We start from the raw sequence: 20,905 nt of genomic DNA on the forward strand, positions 1-20,905 counted from the left end.
TATACTGTATATATATATATATATATATATTTTTTTTTTTTTCCCCATTATGCAGGCAAAACACTGCTTCAATCTCCTGAATCAACCAGAAGAAGCGTTGAAATCGTAGTCGTAAACGAGCCCTACTTTCTTTCTCTTTCAATATGCTGAAGCGACTTTTTTTTTATGTTGAGTCCATACAAGAGGGGTTGGTTGATCAACTCTTTGATCAATTGATCAACAACTGAAGTACATTAGTACCGTGTATGGGTAATATAAAGACTTTAGTGCCTTAGCTGTTATAGTCATAGTGCTAATGGGTATGCGCATTTGGTTCTGGTGCTCTATCCATGATGCAAGTAGCTTTTTCATATCACCGATAGTACCTTGTCGTTGCTTAGCTACTATCATCAATTTATAATGAAAGCAGATTGTTTCACATCCTGTATATACGATTTTATCCTCATTTTTTAAAATGGCAGTCACTGTAGAAAGAGACCATCCGAAATCATGTGCGATCACAGTTGTTTTATGCTTCATGTTGTTTTATAACCTGCAACTTCATTTCAAGATCAATTTCTCACCTCTGTTTCTGCGATTCACTAGGTTTTTGATTGGGGCTATGTATGTAGCATAAAATACCGCGGAATTTTTAACGATAAATACACACACAAATAACCCATTTCTCATACACAAATCAACTGTTGAAGACACGTGCCGATTGAGATTGCCGCTGAATGCGCTACTGTGCATGATGCATTGTTGTTAAATAAAAATCTTTTTACTTTACGCTCGCTTGCGTCTTGTTCGAAAGTATATAGTGGAAAATGTTATTTATTCCCTTATGGGATTACGGATGTAAGTCGAGGGATGACTGTGTGTGTGTGTGTGTATATAGATCAGCTAACGCCTCTTATTCCCGTGTACGGAGTAGGTCTAATCAAACCTAGCCCTATCTAACTTTTGGAGACTGAGTGGACAGTTCAATCTCAACTGGTAGCCAATCAGAGATAGCTGGTAAGCTTTAATTTATTCTATTGAAGACAAGCTTAGGAAAAGTTCCCCTATTCGCCGACTAGAATAAATTTTAATGGTCTTCTTGCGGGAGGCATATCTATGATCTAAACTCCATTTTCCACAGGACTACACAGTTCCAAACATGAGAAAGGATTATTGCTGGTATTGCTACGACTTCCCAAAATGATCAAAAATCATCTGATGTTTTGCTATAGTAGTTTTAAAAATGGTTCTGTGCGTATTTGCGTAGTCTGTTCCATCCACCTGAAGAAATCTTATATCATATATATAGTGGAGAATAAATTAACCGGAAAAAGCCGAATTTTCGTCAACTTTTTAGTTTTGTTTCAATTCAGAATTATTTTGTTTTCTGACTATTTTGGTTGAGTGGGCGTGTTTCAACTGTGAATACGATGTTTATTAAGAATGTTGTGCGTTTTTAATAGTGTAAAGCAGTTGATGTTTTATTCTTTGTGTAGCTATATAAAACAGATTCATCTTCATGAAAATATGTACTTTCTAAGCAAATATTCATGACTCAGAGACAACTTGCCAATGAGTGCGGTGCTAGTTTGTTATTTTAAAGAGGTTTAGGGAGACATGTACCTTTTCTCCTGACAGAAGAGAGAAATGTGAGCAACAAAGGAAAACGTCACTTACTGAAGATCGGTTACTATTTAAGAAAAGCAAAATCAATCCAAGATTATTTGCATTATATGGAATTAATTGAAAGGCAGTTGTTCTAAAAAGCAATTCATCGAACGACAATTTATCGAAAGGCAATTCTTCGAAAACCAATAATTCATTAAAAAAAAAAAACATAATTCATCAAATGAACAGTTCACCGAAAAGTGAACTACTGCCATAAATGTACCACAGTATTGAATCCAAATAGTATTATCACGTTCTGGTATTTGCAAGCCTCCATAGCTCAGTTGGTATCAAAGATGCATTCATTAGGAGAGACCTAGGTTCGAGCAGTGGACAGGATGCAACGAAACTAGTTGCATATGAAGGTAACAAGGTTTTTACCGAAAGGAAAACATCCAGTAGAGCCTACGTAGCTCAGTCGGTATAGACGAAGCCCTTTGGTAGGAGACCTGGGTTTAATTCCCGTCAGTGACGTGAGGAACCTTTATCTGATCTCTTTCGACTAAAGGTGAGTTAGCCAGTCTCATTCGAGGTTAAGATTAGGGTTTTATTCGTCCTCTCCTAACAGGAAAACCGGTCACGTGAACACAGACTAGTCATGAATAATGCCCTTACGGGATGCAACAAGGAGTGATAAACAGGCCGCATTAAAATTCGCCGTGAATTCCTTATTAGGGGACTCTATCCATCCTAAAGAGATGGATGAGACTAATCAAATATCCAGTCTCCTGTTTTCAACCAACAAAACAAGCCAACTGGTCAGAAAACACATGCAGCTTTCATACAATAATACACTGGTCTTGTAGCATTAGTTTACCAGCCATAATTCTGAACACCAACAGCTATTTGCATTGTCTCATGATTACTGCAGTAAACTGCAAAAAAAGGTGCCATTTTTTAGTTTCTTGCAAAAAAAACTTTTACTTTTTTTTTATTTTACAGAGTGATTATCAGTAAATCTTTTTTTTTTAATGCAAAGTCAATGATTATGTTGTCCTGTTTAGCAGCGGACAGCAAGCCTGACCTCCAACAAACTAGTTTTAATCTCACTGTGGTGTGGAAGTTATTAGGCGGCAGATTTTTCATGTAGTTTAAAATTATTGGCAGTGGATTGAAAAATTACCAAATATTTTCCAAAATAGAGGAGCCAGACTATCCAGCTTTTAACCCCTCCCCATAGTAATATATATATGGATGTTTGGTTTGCAATATTTCAAGGTGAAAGTCAAATAATTCAATTCAAAGGGTTAAAAGCTGGCAAATAGTTAATGTTTGGAATTATGGCTGATGAACTAATTGCTATGAGACCAGTACATTATTGTATGAAAGCTGCGTGTTCTTGGCCAGTTTGCTTTTGTGGGTTGAAAACCAGAAAACAGTAGACTATATATATATTTTTACTATGATGAAATGCAAAACTGCATCCACATCTCAATCCATTAGCGAATGAGGCAGAATCAGGTAGCTTTCAAAACTAATGCAGGAGATCCATTTTACACAACACTCATACTTCAACTGTTTGGGCTGTTTATTTTAACCTGTTTTGAAGAATCTCCGTAAATTATTTTATAGTCTTTATCAGAAAGTTTTTCTTCTTGAGGGTTTAGGCAATGAATTTAGAAATACATTAAGTTTTAATACAACTCTTGTTATGCTGTTCAGCTTGCAATTAAAAATTCTTACCAGATTCTAATGATCTGAGCATCACTATCCACTGTTTTATCAGTTCTACACAACAGCTAACATACATCTGACAAACTCCTCTCACCAGTTGTTTCAATTGCATTCTTCAACTCTTAACTTCTAAGTACTGCAAATCACTCCTATCCAATATTTCACAATGCCCATACTATTTCAGTTATTCAAACCAGGATCATCTTCAGTATATCTCTTCTTAGATTCAGAAGATCAACTCTGGGCACAGTAATGATATTCCGTTTAAGTTTCATATACAATGATGAAACTGCATTCACATCTCAATCCATTAGCAAATGAGGCAGTATCAGGTAGCATTCAAAACTAACTCAAGATGTCCCTAAAATTTCAACGTCTCATCCAAAATTACTCCAAAAGTCACATTTTGGAGTAATGATACAGTTCCATCCAATAGAGCAGCGATTCCCAAACTGTGGGCCGCAGGTTTTGTTGAAGGGGTCTGTGAAATAATGAAAACACATTTAAAACGTTTTAAGACTAAGTAGATTTTTTTCTTAAAAGAGACATATTTAATTTTTATTATTTATATTTTAATGGAAAAAAATCATATATTGGTGCAGGTTCACAAATTTTGCTTAGTGCGTATTAAAAGATTCATTAAGTGCCATGGCGTTTAATGAATATTAGTAAATAAATGCTTATTCATATAAGTTTCATTTCAAAGCAGAAATCCAAGAATTGCAGTTTCAAATATTTCACCTGATATTGACTTTTTGTGCAGCAGAATTGAAACACATCCACCATATTAAATTTTTATTAAACTTCTTTTTTTAAAAATTCTTTCTTTATTACTAATCGTTTTACGTTTCATGTGCTTGTACTGCAAATGTACAATAACAGTATATCTATCTAAATAAAAATATGAGATAATGTGCCATGTCAAATGTATGTAAGATGCTAAAAATGTAATATTTGCATTTGATGTTTGCAATATTCGCTGTGTATGTTTCTTATTGAATATAAATACAATAAATATAATAACATGTCTATATTACGATTTTTTTGAGGGGGGGGGGCATGAAATGTTTTTTAATTTTTCCGAAGGGGGCTCTGACACCCAGAAGTTTGGGAAGCACTGCAATAGAGAATATTGCATTCCATTCCATTTGACAAACTTTATACTAGGCAACGATAAATTGGGTTTCCCACTAATGAGTGAACTGAGAGCCTTTTCAAATTGTCTTGAATGTATAGGATGCCTCTAATTAAAAAAAAAAAAAAAAGTACAACTGTCAAGGATTGAGGATTTCCTTAAAAAGAGTTTCAACTACAATTCTGTATTCATCACTAATTCAAACAGAAACATAATTAGGTATTAAAAAGGTACCCATTTTCACATATTATGATATTTAAAATAAAGCAGCTGTACATTTGTAGTACCACTCCATCTAATTAAATTGATAAAGTTAATAAAACAAAAAATAAACATTTTTCTTTTTAAATAAGTACTTCAAAATGAAGTTCCAAGTTTCTTTCTTGGAAATCTGCTGTATTTTGTAATGTGGATTTTTTTTATTTTTAAATAATTTAAAACCTGTAAAATTGCAAGCACTAAATTAATTTGCTCAAATTTGAGTAGCTATACACACACAAACCACTGTCAAGTAATTGTACACTTGGCATCACTGTCTAGATACTTGAAACAAATATGCCCCTGCAAACTAAAAGTAACTACTTTTAAGTTGGAAGGAGTAATATTGGTGTGGAGAGGGTAAAGATGCAACTATTTTAATCATTTATACAGTTTTTCCCTTTGGAATTGTGTTGTAGTATTCGAATCCATAACCAGATAATAGGAGTCTTTAAGGAAATGATTCATTTTTTTGTTGTAATCTGCTTCACTCATAACAATTGCATTTTAATTATCTGCTTTTGTTATTACAATAATTTGTTTATTCTTGTATAACTTTTTAAGTGTTGATGTCTTTAGATGGTATATTTGGATTTCATTAGAATACTAGCTAAATCCAAATGAATGTTATTAGCTACTGTGGATGCAAGTTCATAGAACATTCCATACTAGTCATTATTTACAAAACTGGTACTGTTTATGGGTGAAATTATGCCTTGACCAAGCCTGTTGACTATGTCTTCTGAAAGTTGTGTGATGACAGATTCACCACTACCCGTTCTTATCATAGTTGCAGTCAGGGAACAGCTTCGCTGTTGAAGAGCTGCAAATTTTTTTCAGATGGAAGCTCAACCTTTTCAAATTCTTTGTTAGCAGCATTTTCAGAGATGGTGAATAGAATAGACCACAGTTCTGGACTAGATTAAAATACCGCATACACCCCAATCCCTTCAACACCCAACTCCCAAGATCATAGCAAAACGGATCTCACCCCAATGTTAAGAATACATTAGAAAAATAGCCAAAGTTCTCCAAATATGATCTCTACACAACTTTCAAACCTTTCATTCAGTTAACTATTTTCATCCATTCTCCTAAAGATCAACTGCATCCTCTTGAACATTCTGAAGTGTATAAAGTTCCTCGTGCCTGTAGTTTTCTCTGGACAGAGCAGCAATCAGTTAACATCTTCCTTGACAACAAAAATTACATCCATGATCTGTATAGCATTAGGATTGATGGACCATGTTCTGGATACTCCTTCACAAAGGAGTTCATGGACAAAAACATTGTAGGTCTGAGAGACTATTTTTGGAATCAACATCAGCTATGTGGCACTCTCCCAATCTCTACAAGTGTGGTTACACTAATTTACCAAACACTTGGGAGACTCATTTTGAGACCTGATAGCCTAACTTCTCTAAATTAACTTCATAGTTATCTGGCCCATACAAGGACATTAGTTGTTTTCAGTTAAAATTTGAGTTGTTTGAATCCTGCTTTCACACGAAGGATAGACTTGTTTCCTGATAGAGACACAGGTACATCTTAATTTTGTAGTTAAATTCAAGTAAGAAAGCTTAATTGTTATGAATCACAACATGAATAATTAAAATACAGATAACTTCTTTTTCCAAAAAACACTTTATTTACAAGATAAGATTAAAATCAAGCATGTTCATATGCATAAAATACGTACTTACTCACAAGGCTACCACATTATTTTTCAATGGATACATATATCAAATGCGACTTGAAGAAATAAGTGGGAATATAGAGAATTTCTATTACATTACAACAGTGATTGCATAATTACACATGTACAATTTTTACTAATGACACATTCATCAAAAAACTAAAAGGTTTACCTAAATTATATCTTAAGTTAAGAATAACGAAAAAGGTGAAACTAGACAAGTTAACTGGATAACAAAATCTCACTTCCTTTTACAAAGAATGTTAAGGAATGTCCTCAAAGTTTTTTCCTCATTCTTGAGGTGCCATTGCTTTGGCCTGTGCTCTCACTCTTTTCTCATATTCCAACCTATTTTGACTGGAGAGAAAAAGGAAAAAAAGAAGTATATTAAAATATTATATTTAAAAAAAAAAAATGCATAGAATGTTAAATAGGAGATATCTGAATCCTTTTGTTTAGTGTTACACGGAGATCGGCATTCATTTTACACAAATTATGGATTCTACACAACCGAGTTATAATTAATTTTCTGACGCTTCAACCTTCATATTAAGGTCATCATCTGGAACGCGCACACACACACAGAGAGACAAGTTAAATTACATTTCACATAGTATGCTGAAGAGAGAGAGAATGATTTGATCAACGGTTATTCTACTGGCCTGACCTCTAGAGTGAAAATAAAATTACAATAAAGAAACAAAATAAAATAAATTAACTAAACCAAACTATATTCTATTTAAGGATCCTAAATTTAGATTTAGGATCATATAACCATAGGTAATTTAGATCCTAAATTACCTATGGTTATACTTAAAATTAACTCTTAGGGAGAAAGGTTAAGTGGGTAGAATATGTGCCTTCCATATTCCAAGATTTTCAGACCATCAATTATTGTTAAGATTAGGGTGCTTGATAAGAATCTCACAGTCGTCCTTAAATTGACGTTCATACCATGTTTTGGTGTGATATAAACAACAGGTGCTTTTTCCAGGCAATTCTATGTAAAGTGTTCAGTGCATGATCAGAAAGACCAGCTTGACCATAGTTATTATATTTAATGTGTCATTTATGTTCCTTTTTTCTGATAGGAATTGTGCATCCTGTTTTCCCTATATAGGGCATTTTACAGGTACAATGAATACGGTATACCCCTGGGTGGATTTGGATGTGTTGAGTAAGTTCTTTAATTGTACAGGTTTAAAGGTGGCTTTAAGATCGTATTTTTATAGTATTCTGTTTATTTTGTTTGATATCCCTTTAATGTATGGTATGGTTCCCATTTTTTTAATCCAGTTTATTTTTGTTTTTAAGTGAGGTCTTTTACAGAATTTTGTTGGTAGCATTTTGGCTATAACCATTTTTTTAGGAAAGTATTGCTGATAAATTTTAATTCATCTTTAAATGCTTGTTCATTGGAGCAAATTTTCAAAGCCCTGTTTTTAAGTGTATTAATGACTGCTAGTTTTTGTATATATATTGGCCAGTATGTGTCGATTTCAGGTAAACAGTGAAGAAAAGACTGCTAGAAGGAAGACATGTGACAAGTGTATCTAGAAACGAACTGTGGTCTGCTTTTCAATCTCGAGTGTGAATTGTATGTATTTGTGTTGTTTGGTTAGGTGGCTGAGAAAAGTGTCTATTGTCTGGCAGCCTTGGGGCCAGATAGCAAAAACATCGTCAATGTATTTAAGCCAGACTTTGAGTTTTAAAGGACAGGAATCTAGACCACAGTGCTTAAAATGTTCCATGTAAAAGTTAGCAATGGGGGGAGGGATAATGGTGAGCCCATGGCTGTGCCTTCTTTTTTGAAGGTAGAAAATGTTTTGCCACACGAAATAGCCAGAACGTAGTATACCAGGAGGGAATTTGTCCTGTAATAGAAGGAATGTGTCATTGATTGGGACTACACTGAAATCTCTGCTGCTAATACCTGCAAACAAAATAGAATATTAAGAACCATGCTCACAACTTTGAATTAATCACATTTCCTTAGTGTTAATTTCTGCTTAGCAGATATTAACACTAAGTACTACAAATACATGTGTAGAAATCTGAAGTCAAAAAGATGCAACAATTACTATTCTGTTATCAAATGGAGTAACCAATAGTTACTCTATGAAGACTAACTTCATTTGAAAGATGACAGTCTCATGGAAGGATTGCATATAGGGAAGAGGGAGGGAGAGAATGCATGTGTCCTACTATAGTAAGTTACTGCTGACAGTGATATTTCAGCTTCAATATTCACAAAATTTGGTATTCATAAAACAAAGCACAAAATATTAATACATTGGCCAGTAACAAATTGAAAATATAAGATTTTTCACCCTTGGGCAGGCTTAGATGTTGGGAGTTATTCGATACGCTTTAATATTATACATCAAAACCATAAATAAGATATTTATTAACGACAATATGTATTCATTGTATTAAGTACATTATCTGACAATCAGAACAAGAAGACCAGTGTGCAAGAAGGATAATATGTACAAACTGCCATTTGTCAGCTCACAAGTTGAATACAGTGTTTTAGGGATCAACCCCCATGTGGAGACACCTGTAACCCCCATCGGGCGCGTCCCCTGGTGGCGGATTGGGGAAGGCTCGTCATAGTTTACTATGAAGGGTAGGAGGGAAATAAAATACCTCCCGCGGACCAACAGGATAGCACTTCCCTCATAGGCCGGTCTGGGAGCCTCGAAGGTGGCAGCCCCACCACCAGACTCGGGTGCTGAAGGCTAATCTCCTGCACACCTTAAAATTTCACTCATTAAAAGAAATAACAGAGATAGCCGAACTGCCTAAATGGTTAACGACAAAGCGAGGAAAAAGGTACATGAGATACGGAACATGGAACGTTAAAAGTCTACATGGAAAAGAAAACGAATTAATAGATGAATTTAAAAAATCAAGATTGGATTTGCTAGCAGCCACAGAAACAAAAAAGAAAGGTCAAGGTTGCCAGAAAATGAAAGATGGGTATATACTTTTCTATTCGGGGGTTAACCCAAGAGAATGGGGAAAACAAGGGGTAGCTTGCATAATTAAACCAGATCTCAAAGAATATATTACTAAATGGCAACTAATAAACGTACGGTTGTTGACAATTACTATAGATTTTAAATCAGACAACCAAGTATTCACTGTAATTGTTGCATATGGCCAAAACGATAATGCCAATAAAGAAATTAAAGATGAATTCTTCGAACTCTTACAAAAACTAATTGAAGAAGTTCAAGGGCATATCATACTACTAGGAGACCTTAATGGCCAGATAGGGAATCAAGTAGATGAAGAAACGAAACAAGTGTTGGGATCACAAGGAGAAATAACCCGGAATAATAATGGAGAAAGAATAATAAATCTTTGCCTTACAAATAATTTAGTAATAGCGAATACTATGTTCAAGCATAAAGAAATCCATAATTTTACCAGGGAAGAGCCCAATAGAAACGAAAAATCTATAATCGACTATGCCATCATAAGCAGATCGTACTGGAAGTATACAAAAAATGCAAGAGTCTACAGAGGTCCTGAAATAGGCAGTGACCACTACTTATTCGTATTGGAAACAATCCATAAAATAAAAGTTGAAAAATGTCGAAAAAGTAGCAAGGAAATAAATGTTAAGATAAAGAACTACAAACTAAAGAAAGAAGAAACAGCCATTGAGTATAAAAGTAAAATAGAAGAGAAGATGAAAGAAGTAGAAAAGAGATATATGAAGACCAAAATGTAGAAAACCTATGGTACAGGTTCAAAACACTTCTTCTAGAAACAAGCAAAGAAATTTGTGGTGTATCATTAAATAATAAACAGAAGAAACATAAAACACCCTGGTAGACTGAAGAACTAAAAGAAGAAATTAAAAAGAAAAAGCAATTATGGAAGAGATATATAACATCAAAGCTCCAGGTTGATAGAGAACTATACAACAACCAAAGAAATAAAGTTAAAACCTTAGTGAAAGCAGAGAAAAGAAAATGCTGGGAAGACTTCGGACATACTTTAGAACAAAATTTTAAAGGAAACCAAAAACTCTTCTATAATGTTTTAAGAAGAATGAGGTCAGAGAAAGAATGCCCCATAAAGTTTATCAAAAATAAGGATGGAAAGTTACTCACAAATTCCGAAGACATCATGGAAAGATGGAAACAGTACTTTCAAGAATTATTGGAAGATGCAGGACACAGAAAAAATAGCACCCTAAGAGTAGACACACAAGCAAAATAGAAGATCAGAGTGAAGAAATTCATGCAAATGAACTGTTAGCAGCAATAAATAAAATAAAACTGGGCAAATCAGCAGGCCTTGACCAAATAACACCAGAAACGGTAAAGAATTTAGGAACGAAAGCCATAAAATTTCTTTTACACCTATTCAATGTTGTATGAAAAAATAAAATTATTCCCAAAGACTGGGAAGTAGTTATAATAATCCCTATATTTAAGAAAGGAGACAACCGCAAATGTGAAAACCATAGAGGAATTTCGCTTTTAAGCGTTCCAGGAAAATTATATACCCACATTTTAGAAGCGAGGCTTAGGAATCAAATAGAGGACACACTGGATGAAATGCAATATGGCTTTCGAAAAAATAGAAGCACACAGGATCTTATCTTCAGTCTTAGACAAATATCAGAGAAAACATTGGAATATGGAAAAGAACTACATTTATGTTTTATAGATTTTGAAAAGGCCTTCGACCGCATTCCCAGACACTTAATATGGCAAACATTAAAGAAAAACAAGATACAAGATAACTTAATAGCAGCCATACAAAAGTAATAGAAATTATGTAAGAACCAGTAATGATAGATCAAAAGAATTTGAAACAAATGTAGGAGTAAGGCAAGGCTGTATCCTCAGCCCTCTTCTCTTCATCGTAGTAATGGATGAAATTTTAAAGGCATGCCAAACAAAAACAAAAACATTCCACTTAGGATACAGGAATCTGAAAGAAACCAGGATTTCACATATGGCTTTTGCAGATGATGTAGTGATTCTAGCAAATAGAGCTGAGGATCTGCAGTAGAATATCAACATTTGGTATGAAGAAACAAAGAAAAGGAATATGACCATAAATATAAACAAAACTAAAACAATGATCATATCTAGAAATCAACAAAAACACATAATAAAAATAGAGAATCAACAACTGGAGCAAGTCCACTCCTTTAAATACTTGGGATCATATATACAAGAAGATGGTAGACTAGACACAGAAATTAACAACAGGATAAGAGGGGGAAACAAAGCTATTCTATGCAATGAAAGGCCCACTCCTAGATAAGAAAGAAGTCACCCAAAATACCAAAATGGCAGTGTACCGTTCAGTTTCTACCAACATTAACATGCAGTTGTGAGTCTTGGTGTTTAACAACAGGAAACAGAAATAAACTACAAACAATTGAAATGAAATATCTCAGGAAAGTGGCACCAAAAACAAGACTAGACCGAATAAGAAATCAAACCATAAGAGACAGCCTTCAAGTTGCACCTCTGAATCAATTCATGACACAAGCCCAAATGAGATGGTTTGGACATCTCAATCGAATGGAAGAAGGAAGAATAGCAAAAACTGTATACGAAAGCCAGAAAATAGGAAAAAGAAACATAGGCAGACCCAGGAAAGGTTGGCAAAAGGAAATTAAAGAAAAATTGGAAAAGAAGGAAATTAACTGGAAAGAAGCAAAACAACAAACCTTGGGCAGGACAGTATGGAAATCTCTTTGGCAAAATCTCGACACTTAAAAGCATAAGAGATCATAGACGACGACGACGACGACGAAGGGATCAACTGGAATGCGAATCTGCACAAAAACATTCAGAACCAAGGCTCACAATATGGGTTTCCATGGTAGGACTACAATATGCAAGCCCCAGATTACCAAACTAACTTGAAACTAAAATTTCAAGCATAGTCTTCAATGGTGCAACGAGCATGTACAGTGGAAGATGGAAGCTTGGAAACTGGTGAATGTCTCTTACCAGAGTTTGTAACCCTAACTGAAATTCGGAGGTGGTGTTATGGTCCTGTTTTTTTCTGGTTTGGCCTTACACCTCTGTTTGTGGTGCCATGAATAGTATCTGAACATTCTGGACAATGCAATGCTTCCTAGTTTGTGGCATCATTTCTACAGAACTGATCACTGTCTCTTTCAGCAAGACAATGCACTGTGTCATAAGGCAGCTGCTTAACTGTGTGCTTTGTGGACATTAATGTCACCACACTTAACTCTATTGAGCATCTGTGGGATGAACTGGAGCATCAGGTGAGGTCAAGGGATATCATCCCCACAAATGTCCAGGACCTCATTACACACCTCTAGCAAAAATGGTATCCAAAATTCCCAATGATCGCTATCATACACTTGAGGAGACAGTAAGCTCCATAGGACTGATGCAGTCATCACAGTGAAGGGTCAATCTTATTAAGGTGAGTGCCATAGCCATAACTCTCATGAAGAATCTACTGAAGATACAATAAGTGTGTTTAGTTTTGATGATCCCGGCCAAAGGCCGGAAATTTATATACGAGTTATATAAATTTCTTCTGTTTACTGATGGAATATTTTAACTACTCATGTAACTGATTTAACCTTAAAGCCATTATCTGAAACACGGTGGTCTAGCAGAATTGATGCCATAAAACATCTTTATAAATATTTACCTGAAGTGTATGATGCTTTATCTGAAATTTGTAATGACTCTTCAAAACTGGATGAACAATCCAAATATGAGGTAAAATGTCTAAGTGAAAAAATTGCTACATTTACATTTATTTGTTGTATTAGAGTTTGGTGATATTTTGAATAAAGTGAATTTTGTAGAAAGTTTTTTAACTTGGGTATACTATGTTAAAGATACCAAGCAATTTTATAAGCTAGGTTGGATTAAAACCTAGCTTATAAAATTGCTTGGTATCTTTAACAAAGTGAATTTTGTCAGCAAAATACTGCAGTCTTCATCTATGAATCTCCAACTTGCTTTAGATGCATTGAATGATCTAAATCAATTTTTAAATGATTATAGGTCTGATGAAACTTTCAAAGAAATTGTAGAAAGCTCAAAATTAATTGCAGCAAAATTTGACACAGAATCTGTATTTTGTAGAAGTAGACCACTAAGGCGACATAAAAAGACAACACAATTTGATTATGAAAATGAAAAAATAGTAGATCCTGAAATTTCATTTAAAGTAAATTTTTTTCTCTGCATAATAGATCAAACATTAGAATCTTTGCAGGAAAGATTTTAAAAAAAATCAGCTAACACCTTTTTGTTCTCGTATAGGGAGTAGGCGAGGCCGTTTTTTAAGCCCTATCTAACTTTTGGAGACTGAGTGGGCAGTTAAATCTCTGGTAGCCAATCAGAGATAGCTGGCCCAAGGCTATCACTAATTAATCGGCATGCAGTGAAGATGGCGGCCTGCCATCTGGTGGTCCATAACCATAACATAATTTTTATTTAATGTCTGAAAATAGTGTGGGTTCGACGGCTGATTTTCTTGAGTTTACGGGACAAAAACCCGCTAGCCAGTGCCAGAGATCGACTAACTCTGGAACCGGTTGAGAAAAGGCTTAGAACAAATTCCTCTAGTCAGCGACTAGATTCGAACGCCTTTCGTCATGCAGTCAAGCATTGTAGAGTGCAAACACCACTTCTACTGAGCTACACTGCAGGAAAGATTTACTTTATTAAAAGAACATATGAATTCATGTTAGTTTTTGTATTTGTTAAGTACTTCACAAAGTAAAGAATATTTATTATCTTGTTGTAAAAAGTTACGACAAAAATTAACACACGAGAATCATTCAGACATTGATGCAGACGATTTATGCGAAGAAATTTTACACTATCAACCATTTATTTCTCATTTTAAAAACGATATATACTGTATCAGATAATTCAGTATATTTATTCAAATGGCTTAATCACAGTTTATCCAAACTTTACAATTACTCTTTGGATTCTTTTGTCATTACCAGTATCTGTAGCATCTGCAGAACGGTCCTTTTCTAAACTTAAAATTATTAAAAACCACTTGCACTCCACAATGGTAAAAGACAGACTTTCAAATCTTGCCATTATATCAATAGAGTCAGATATTTTGGATCAACCTGATATACATGATATTATTCGAGAATTTTCATTAATGAAAACTAGAAAAGTTCAATTCATTAAGTGATTTTTCTTTCTATCTAAATATTTATTTACCTATTTCTTTACCCAATAATGTTTAATATGTTCCTATTTTATATACTTGTAAGTTTATCTGTTTTTTATTTATACCTATACAAAGTACAAATGACAAAATGATTTTCTTGCCAAATAAAATATAATTAGTTTAATTTAATACCAAAAAATATTTAATATTTTTGTTTTTATAAAACTGTAAGTTTATCTGTTAATTTATGTAAAACTATATAAGGTGTAATTCGCAAATGATTTTCTTGCCAAATAACATAAATTACTTTATTTTTTCCAAATTATTTTTGTTTTTATACCCTTCTTGTATATTTATTGTTTTTTATACATTTTTTTGTAATTTCTGCTTTTTGTTCAATAAACTTATAATATATTTCGTATTTCATTTTTACTCACTGGTATGTTTTTATAAAGTTTTTTTTTTTTTTATATTGGGGAGGGGTATATGGAGGGAGGGGCGCCAACTAAAGTTTTGCACGTAAGCGCCAGACACTACTGGTGTGCCCCTGATGGGATCAATATAAAAACTAGTGAAGTATTATATAAAGAAGTAGAGAATAAGTCTTCTCAAACTCAAGGAACTATACAAGCTTGTCAGAGCAGGTATGATAGTTAATCAGGCAACCAGGTGTATGCAACTCAAACATAGAACATCATATGCAAATTTATTATTTGAAGTATTTATTTATTATTCAAAGACTATGGATACACCATAGTCTTCGAAGAATAAATACATTGGGAGTTAAATGGATGTGCAACCTTATTAAGCAAGAGATCCACAAGATGTGGAAAAAATAATAGTGAGAATGAAATATGCAAAGCACAAGCCAGAAAAGTAATGAATATTGTGTGGAAAGCTAAATCAGAGTATGAAAAGAAATTGGCTACGCAAGCTTAGCTAGCCAAGTGGCTAGCGTATCTGCTCTCCAGTCAAAAGGCCGCAGGTTCAAATCCCGCAGCGAGCATGAATGTTTGTGCCTGTGGAAATACTAGTAGTGGTGGTCAGCAGTAGATGGCGTTGGTGTAGTTGCAGTCAGATGGTGGATTGAGCAGTGGAGACAGTTGTAGAACAGGTGCCCTTCCTCGATGAGTCCTTGGACTCCCTGGAGGTGTCAAATAATAATAATTCAACAGAATTTTATCATTATAAATCAGGAATGCTACTGATATCCAGCACTTACAAAATGATTTGAATAAGCTGGAAATTTGGGCAAACAAAAATGGCTGTCAGTTTAATGTTAGTAAATGTAAAGTTATGCAGTTTGGCATGATGAGATTTCCAGCAGTATATTATATTAGCAGGGTTATGCTACAAGAAGCTGATGAGGATAGGGATCTTGGCGTAATAGCAGATAGGAATTTGATTTCAAAGATCACATAGCAAAAGTTTCAAATACAACTCAGAGGATAATTGTGATGTTGAAGCGAACCTTGACATGTAAGGATAAGAAAGTCACTATGCCTCTTTATTAAAGCTTTGATAAGACTGCACCTGGATTATTGTGCATAGATTTGATCTCCCAGATTCCAAGGCAATAAAGAAGCTATGGAAAGAGTGCAGAGAAGAGTTACAAAGATTATATCTGGATTATGAGGACAGTTTGTGAGTATATGGATTACAGACTCTAGTTAACAGTAGAAAGAGGGTTGATATGATAGGGGTCTATAAACTTTTGAATGGGTGTTACAGGATATCGTCTGATGAAATCTTTCGTTATATGGAAGGTGAGGAGAGAACATCCATGGAAGTTAAGTTTGTTCACAGTCAAGAAAGGATAAGAGCTAGGTTTTTCTCTTACAGAGCAGTGAGTGGAATAGTTTGTCTTTACGGGTAGTGAGTGCATCTAGTGTGAATGAATTTAAGGGAAGGTATGAATAGCTGGTCTGAGTGATTTATAGCCTCCCTCAATGAGTTCTTGAGGAGACTCCCTGAAGGTCTCAGATTTTAATAATAATAATAAAATGACTAAGATATCATCGAGATGGAAAACCAAAAACTAATTTGATTATATTAATGCCATCAAGGATAATGTTAGGATCCACTATTAGATTTATTTATTTATTTAGCATATGGCTCACACATGAAAAGTTACATTACATTAATCCTTAATATATATATGGACATAGTAATAGACATATGTACAATAAGAAGACATAATACAGTCATAAAAGAGATACTCAAGAATAGGCTACAACTGAATGTCTAGGTTGATTATCCAGTCAACTGCACTTGGTGTAGCATGGATGAAGTCTGACAGGTTTCCACTGTATGCACGTAGGACACATTCTACTATAATATGATTAATTGTCTGGCGGGGTAATCCACAGTCGCACCTGGGCGAGGCAATCATGTCCCATTTGTAAAGGTGGTCTGCAGATCTGCCATGGTTGGTGTGGATTCAGTTAAGGGCAGACCAAGTTTTCCGAGGTAGGTCAAAACCTAAAGTTATCTATGTTGGATAATAATATTTAACAACATCTAATAGTGTTATCTAACACTATTAGATGCTAAACTAAGATGAAGGGGGTTGATTATCACTTAATGCCAGCAAAACTTTTTTTAACGTGGTTAACACTCATGAAAAGTTGTAAGCCTATAGTACATTAGTCCTGTGAGAAGGGCTAATGATTTTTTTTAAAAATAGTTTTTTTTTGTATTTTTCGTTGGTCAAACATAACTGGTAATTAGTTTATGGAATTAACAACGCATATAAAGTATATTAATTAAAGATAACTTTAATAAATAACTTCTATATTTCAGCAACGTCACGCTGCCATCTTCAGGAACATAAAGATATGGTATGTGCACGCAGGCACTAACAAAAGCAAGAAACTAACATTGTTCCTAAAGTCCTAATGGTGCCCTCTGACGGGCTAATTTGGTTGTCTTGGCAGTTGGGCTGAAGTTCTCAAAATGTAGGTCTCCCAAATTTGGGGCAGTTTCATGCACCCAAATTTGTTGAGGTTAGGAACGTTTTTTTAGAGCTGCTGAAGATTCCTTGAATAATCTTTCGTATTTAAACTTGCTGCGGTGTATTATTTTTTGTTTTCTTCCAACAAATTCTATGGTGGGTATCTAAGGCATGGTCAGCCAGCCCAGAGCGGGCTGTACTGGTGAAACCGGATGTAGTCTTTGTGTTCTGAAATCCTGATATTTGCTGTTCTGTCTGTTTGGCCAAAGTAGGACAATTTGCAGCTGCAAGGGACCTGGTATACACCAAGTAGGTCTAGGGGAAGTGGTTGGTCTTTGGTAGAGCGGATTAGGGATGCCAACTTTTTATATGGCCTGTAACAAGAAGTAAGGTCATGGTTTCTGAGGATATTGGTTATTTTCTCAGAGGTGCCCTGGATGTAGAGGATGGTGATAGATTTGGTGTAATCTTTATTGTGGAGGGGTTGTGGTTTACTGGTTTTAGTATTTTTTGGATTTTTTTGGGTTATAGCATTGGCTAAGAAAGTGTTGTGGATGTGGTTTAGTTCGGTAGTTAGTGCCTTGTCATCTGAGCAGATTAATTTTGCCCTGTTATATAGTGTTTTTATCACCCCATATTGTTGTGAGGGGGGGGGGGATTGCTGGTGAATGTATATGCCAGTATGGGTGGGTTTTCTGTAAACAGAGAAAACCAAAGATCCATCAAGCTGGCGGGTGATTAAAGCATCTGGGAAAGGGAGAGTGTTGTTTTCCTCTTTTTCTAAGGTGAACTGGACTCTGGGGTGTTGGTTGTTTAAGTGTGTTAGGAAGGAGTGGAGTGAGTCTGAGCCATGTGGCCAAATAGCGAACACATCATCCACGTAACGAAGCCAAATAGTGGGTTTTTGTGGGGCGGAGTTTAAGGCTTTCTTTTCAAAGGTCTCCATAAAGAAATTGGCCAAGGGTGGGAAAAGTGGTGAACCCATGGCTTTCCCCTCTATCTGTTTGTAGAACTTTCCTTGCCAAACGAAATAGCCTGAGTTCATTGTGAACTGAAATAGGGTTGAGATATCGGGAGGAAACTTGGCTTGGATGAGCTCTATGGTTTCTTTGAGCGGGACATTAGTGAATAGGGAGGAGAAGATGTCAAAACTGACCATTATGTCAGTGTGTTGGAGTGAGAGGTTTTCTATACTGGCTTTAAAGTGGGCTGAGTTTTTTATGTGCGACGGTGTATTGCCAGTATAGTGTGCGAGCGTTTTGGCTAAATGTTTGGCTAATTTATATGTGGGGGAATTAATGCCATCCACTATGGGACGTAATGGCACATTTTGTTTATGTATTTTTGGGAGTCCATATAATCGGGGGGGGGTCTAGAGTTGTAAGGTTTTAGTTTGTTAGTGACTTCCACAGGCCAAGAAGTGACTTTCTTAAGTAGTCTGTGGAGAGTTCTAATCTGAGAGCTGGTAGGATTATATTCAATAGGGAGGTAAGTGGTACGATCTAGTACAAAAGCATTAAGCTTACCTTTGTAGTCCTTTTGATTTAACACCACAGTGGAGTTTCCCTTATCCGCTTTGGTGATTACTTTTTTTTTTGTTATTCTTCATTTCTTGTAGGGCTATATATTCATCTTTGGAGGTTTGGCTTTAGTGAGAACATCGACTACATCCAGTCTGACGTTGTTGGCAATATGGTTAGGAAGGTTGCGAATCCCACGTTCTATTTCGATCATGATTTCCTCGGCAGGTATTCTTGTAGGAGCTAGGGCGAAATTGTGACCACGTGCAAGTGCGGTGAGTGCTTCAGGCTTTAAAACTGCCAATGAGAGGTTGACTACAGTGTTGAGTGGTGGCGGTGGTAAGGAAGTAGAATTCTTTATCAGGTTTTCGTATTTTTTCAAGTGCTGACTTCATATTTTTTCGAATTCTTTTCTTGCCGATGCGCATGAGACGTCATAAAGTATCATCCAAAAATCATGGCCGAGTGTATTCGAAAGCTCTTCCTCTAGCGCCCATAAGGTTTTGTTTACGTCGGCAAGGAGAACACGTGTCACGGTAATTTATTCTCTTAACAGGGCGAAACTAGTGCGATTATAAATGCGCAGAGCTTTTTGTGAAGTAAAACGGTGCTTCAATTTAACACAATTAGGGATTACCTTGTTATCCCGGCAGCGTTTTAGGAACGCCAGACGATTTAGTTGTCTGGACATCTTCAACCTCATTTTGTCGTATTGATGGGCCTTTCGTGCGATGCAATCTCCATGGATGATCATAATTCTAGTAGCAAGGCTTATACACTGGTCAAACATAACTGGTAATTAGTTTACGGAATTAACAACGCATATAAAGTATATTAATTAAAGATACCTTTAATAAATAACTTCTATATTTCAGCAACGTCACGCTGCCATCTTCAGGAACATAAAGATATGGTATGTGCACGCAGGCACTAACAAAAGCAAATGAGGAAGAAAGCAAGAAACTGATATTGTTCCTAAAGTCCTAATGGTGCCCTCTGACGGGCTAATTTGGTTGTCTTGGCAGTTGGGCTGAAGTTCTCAAAATGCAGGTCTCCCAAATTTGGGGCAGTTTCATGCGCCCAAATTTGTTGAGGTTAGGAACGTTTTTTAGAGCTGCTGAAGATTCCTTGAATAATCTTTCGTATTTAAACTTGCTGCGGTGTATTATTTTTGTTTTCTTCCAACGAATTCTATGGTTCTACATAGTTTGGATATCCTAATATATAGAGATGAAACACAAAACCGTTTCAAGCCACTTCAGGCTTCCAATAATAAGTAAGACAGTGGGATGAAATTCATCTATCACCTAACTAAAACTGCATAGTAAAAAAAAAAATAAAATAAAAGGAAAGATGTCTAAAGTAAAAATGAATAAAATAAAGGAAAATTTTTCTATTAACGATACAAAATTGATTTCAAATTTTGGAAATTAGAAGTTAAAAAGCCCAGAAGAAAAAGGACAAGGATTGGTTATCAAACAAAACTAGAAACTCATAGAAGAAAGACATAAAATTAAAATGTTTAAAAATGCAAAATCTCAGAGAATTACAGAAACCCATTTGAGCAATAAACACTAGTGGCCAAAATTGTGGAAACCTTTTGGAAAAAGTGTATTTTTGAGGTTTGATGGCTCATAACATCACTTTTTTTTTTTTTTTTGGTATAATACCATAAAATTATATATCAATGGAAAGATAATTTAATGAAGAATGTAATGCAACAAAGCTTGTTCAACGATCTGTATTCTATGAAAAGTTATAGCCAAATAACTAGAAAAAAAGAAACACAACTTGCTTAGGTTGATATGAATTAGCTTTCCTTCATTTGAATGTAGCCAATGAGCATGAGT

The 20,905-nt window shown here is 35.1% G+C and overlaps 1 protein-coding gene across 5 annotated transcripts in view; it reads right to left on the reverse strand.

Moving 5' to 3' along the window:
• Positions 1-6,339: 6,339 nt before the first annotated feature.
• Positions 6,340-20,905, reverse strand: part of lwr (ubiquitin conjugating enzyme lesswright) — a 101,840-nt gene continuing 87,274 nt past the window's right edge. For all 5 annotated transcript variants that reach the window (XM_090410966.1, XM_090410962.1, XM_090410963.1 and 2 more), the window contains exon 7: positions 6,340-6,767. In XM_090410966.1, coding sequence (XP_090267092.1) covers positions 6,701-6,767 — 67 coding nt within the window. In that variant the 3' untranslated portion in view covers positions 6,340-6,700. The remainder of the gene's footprint in view (positions 6,768-20,905) is intronic.

Source organism: Typopeltis vanoorti, chromosome 21 (genome assembly GCF_054136105.1).
Source record: "Typopeltis vanoorti isolate ZY-2024b chromosome 21, IOZ_Tvanoo_1.0, whole genome shotgun sequence".
NCBI classification, from domain to species: domain Eukaryota; kingdom Metazoa; phylum Arthropoda; class Arachnida; order Uropygi; family Thelyphonidae; genus Typopeltis; species Typopeltis vanoorti.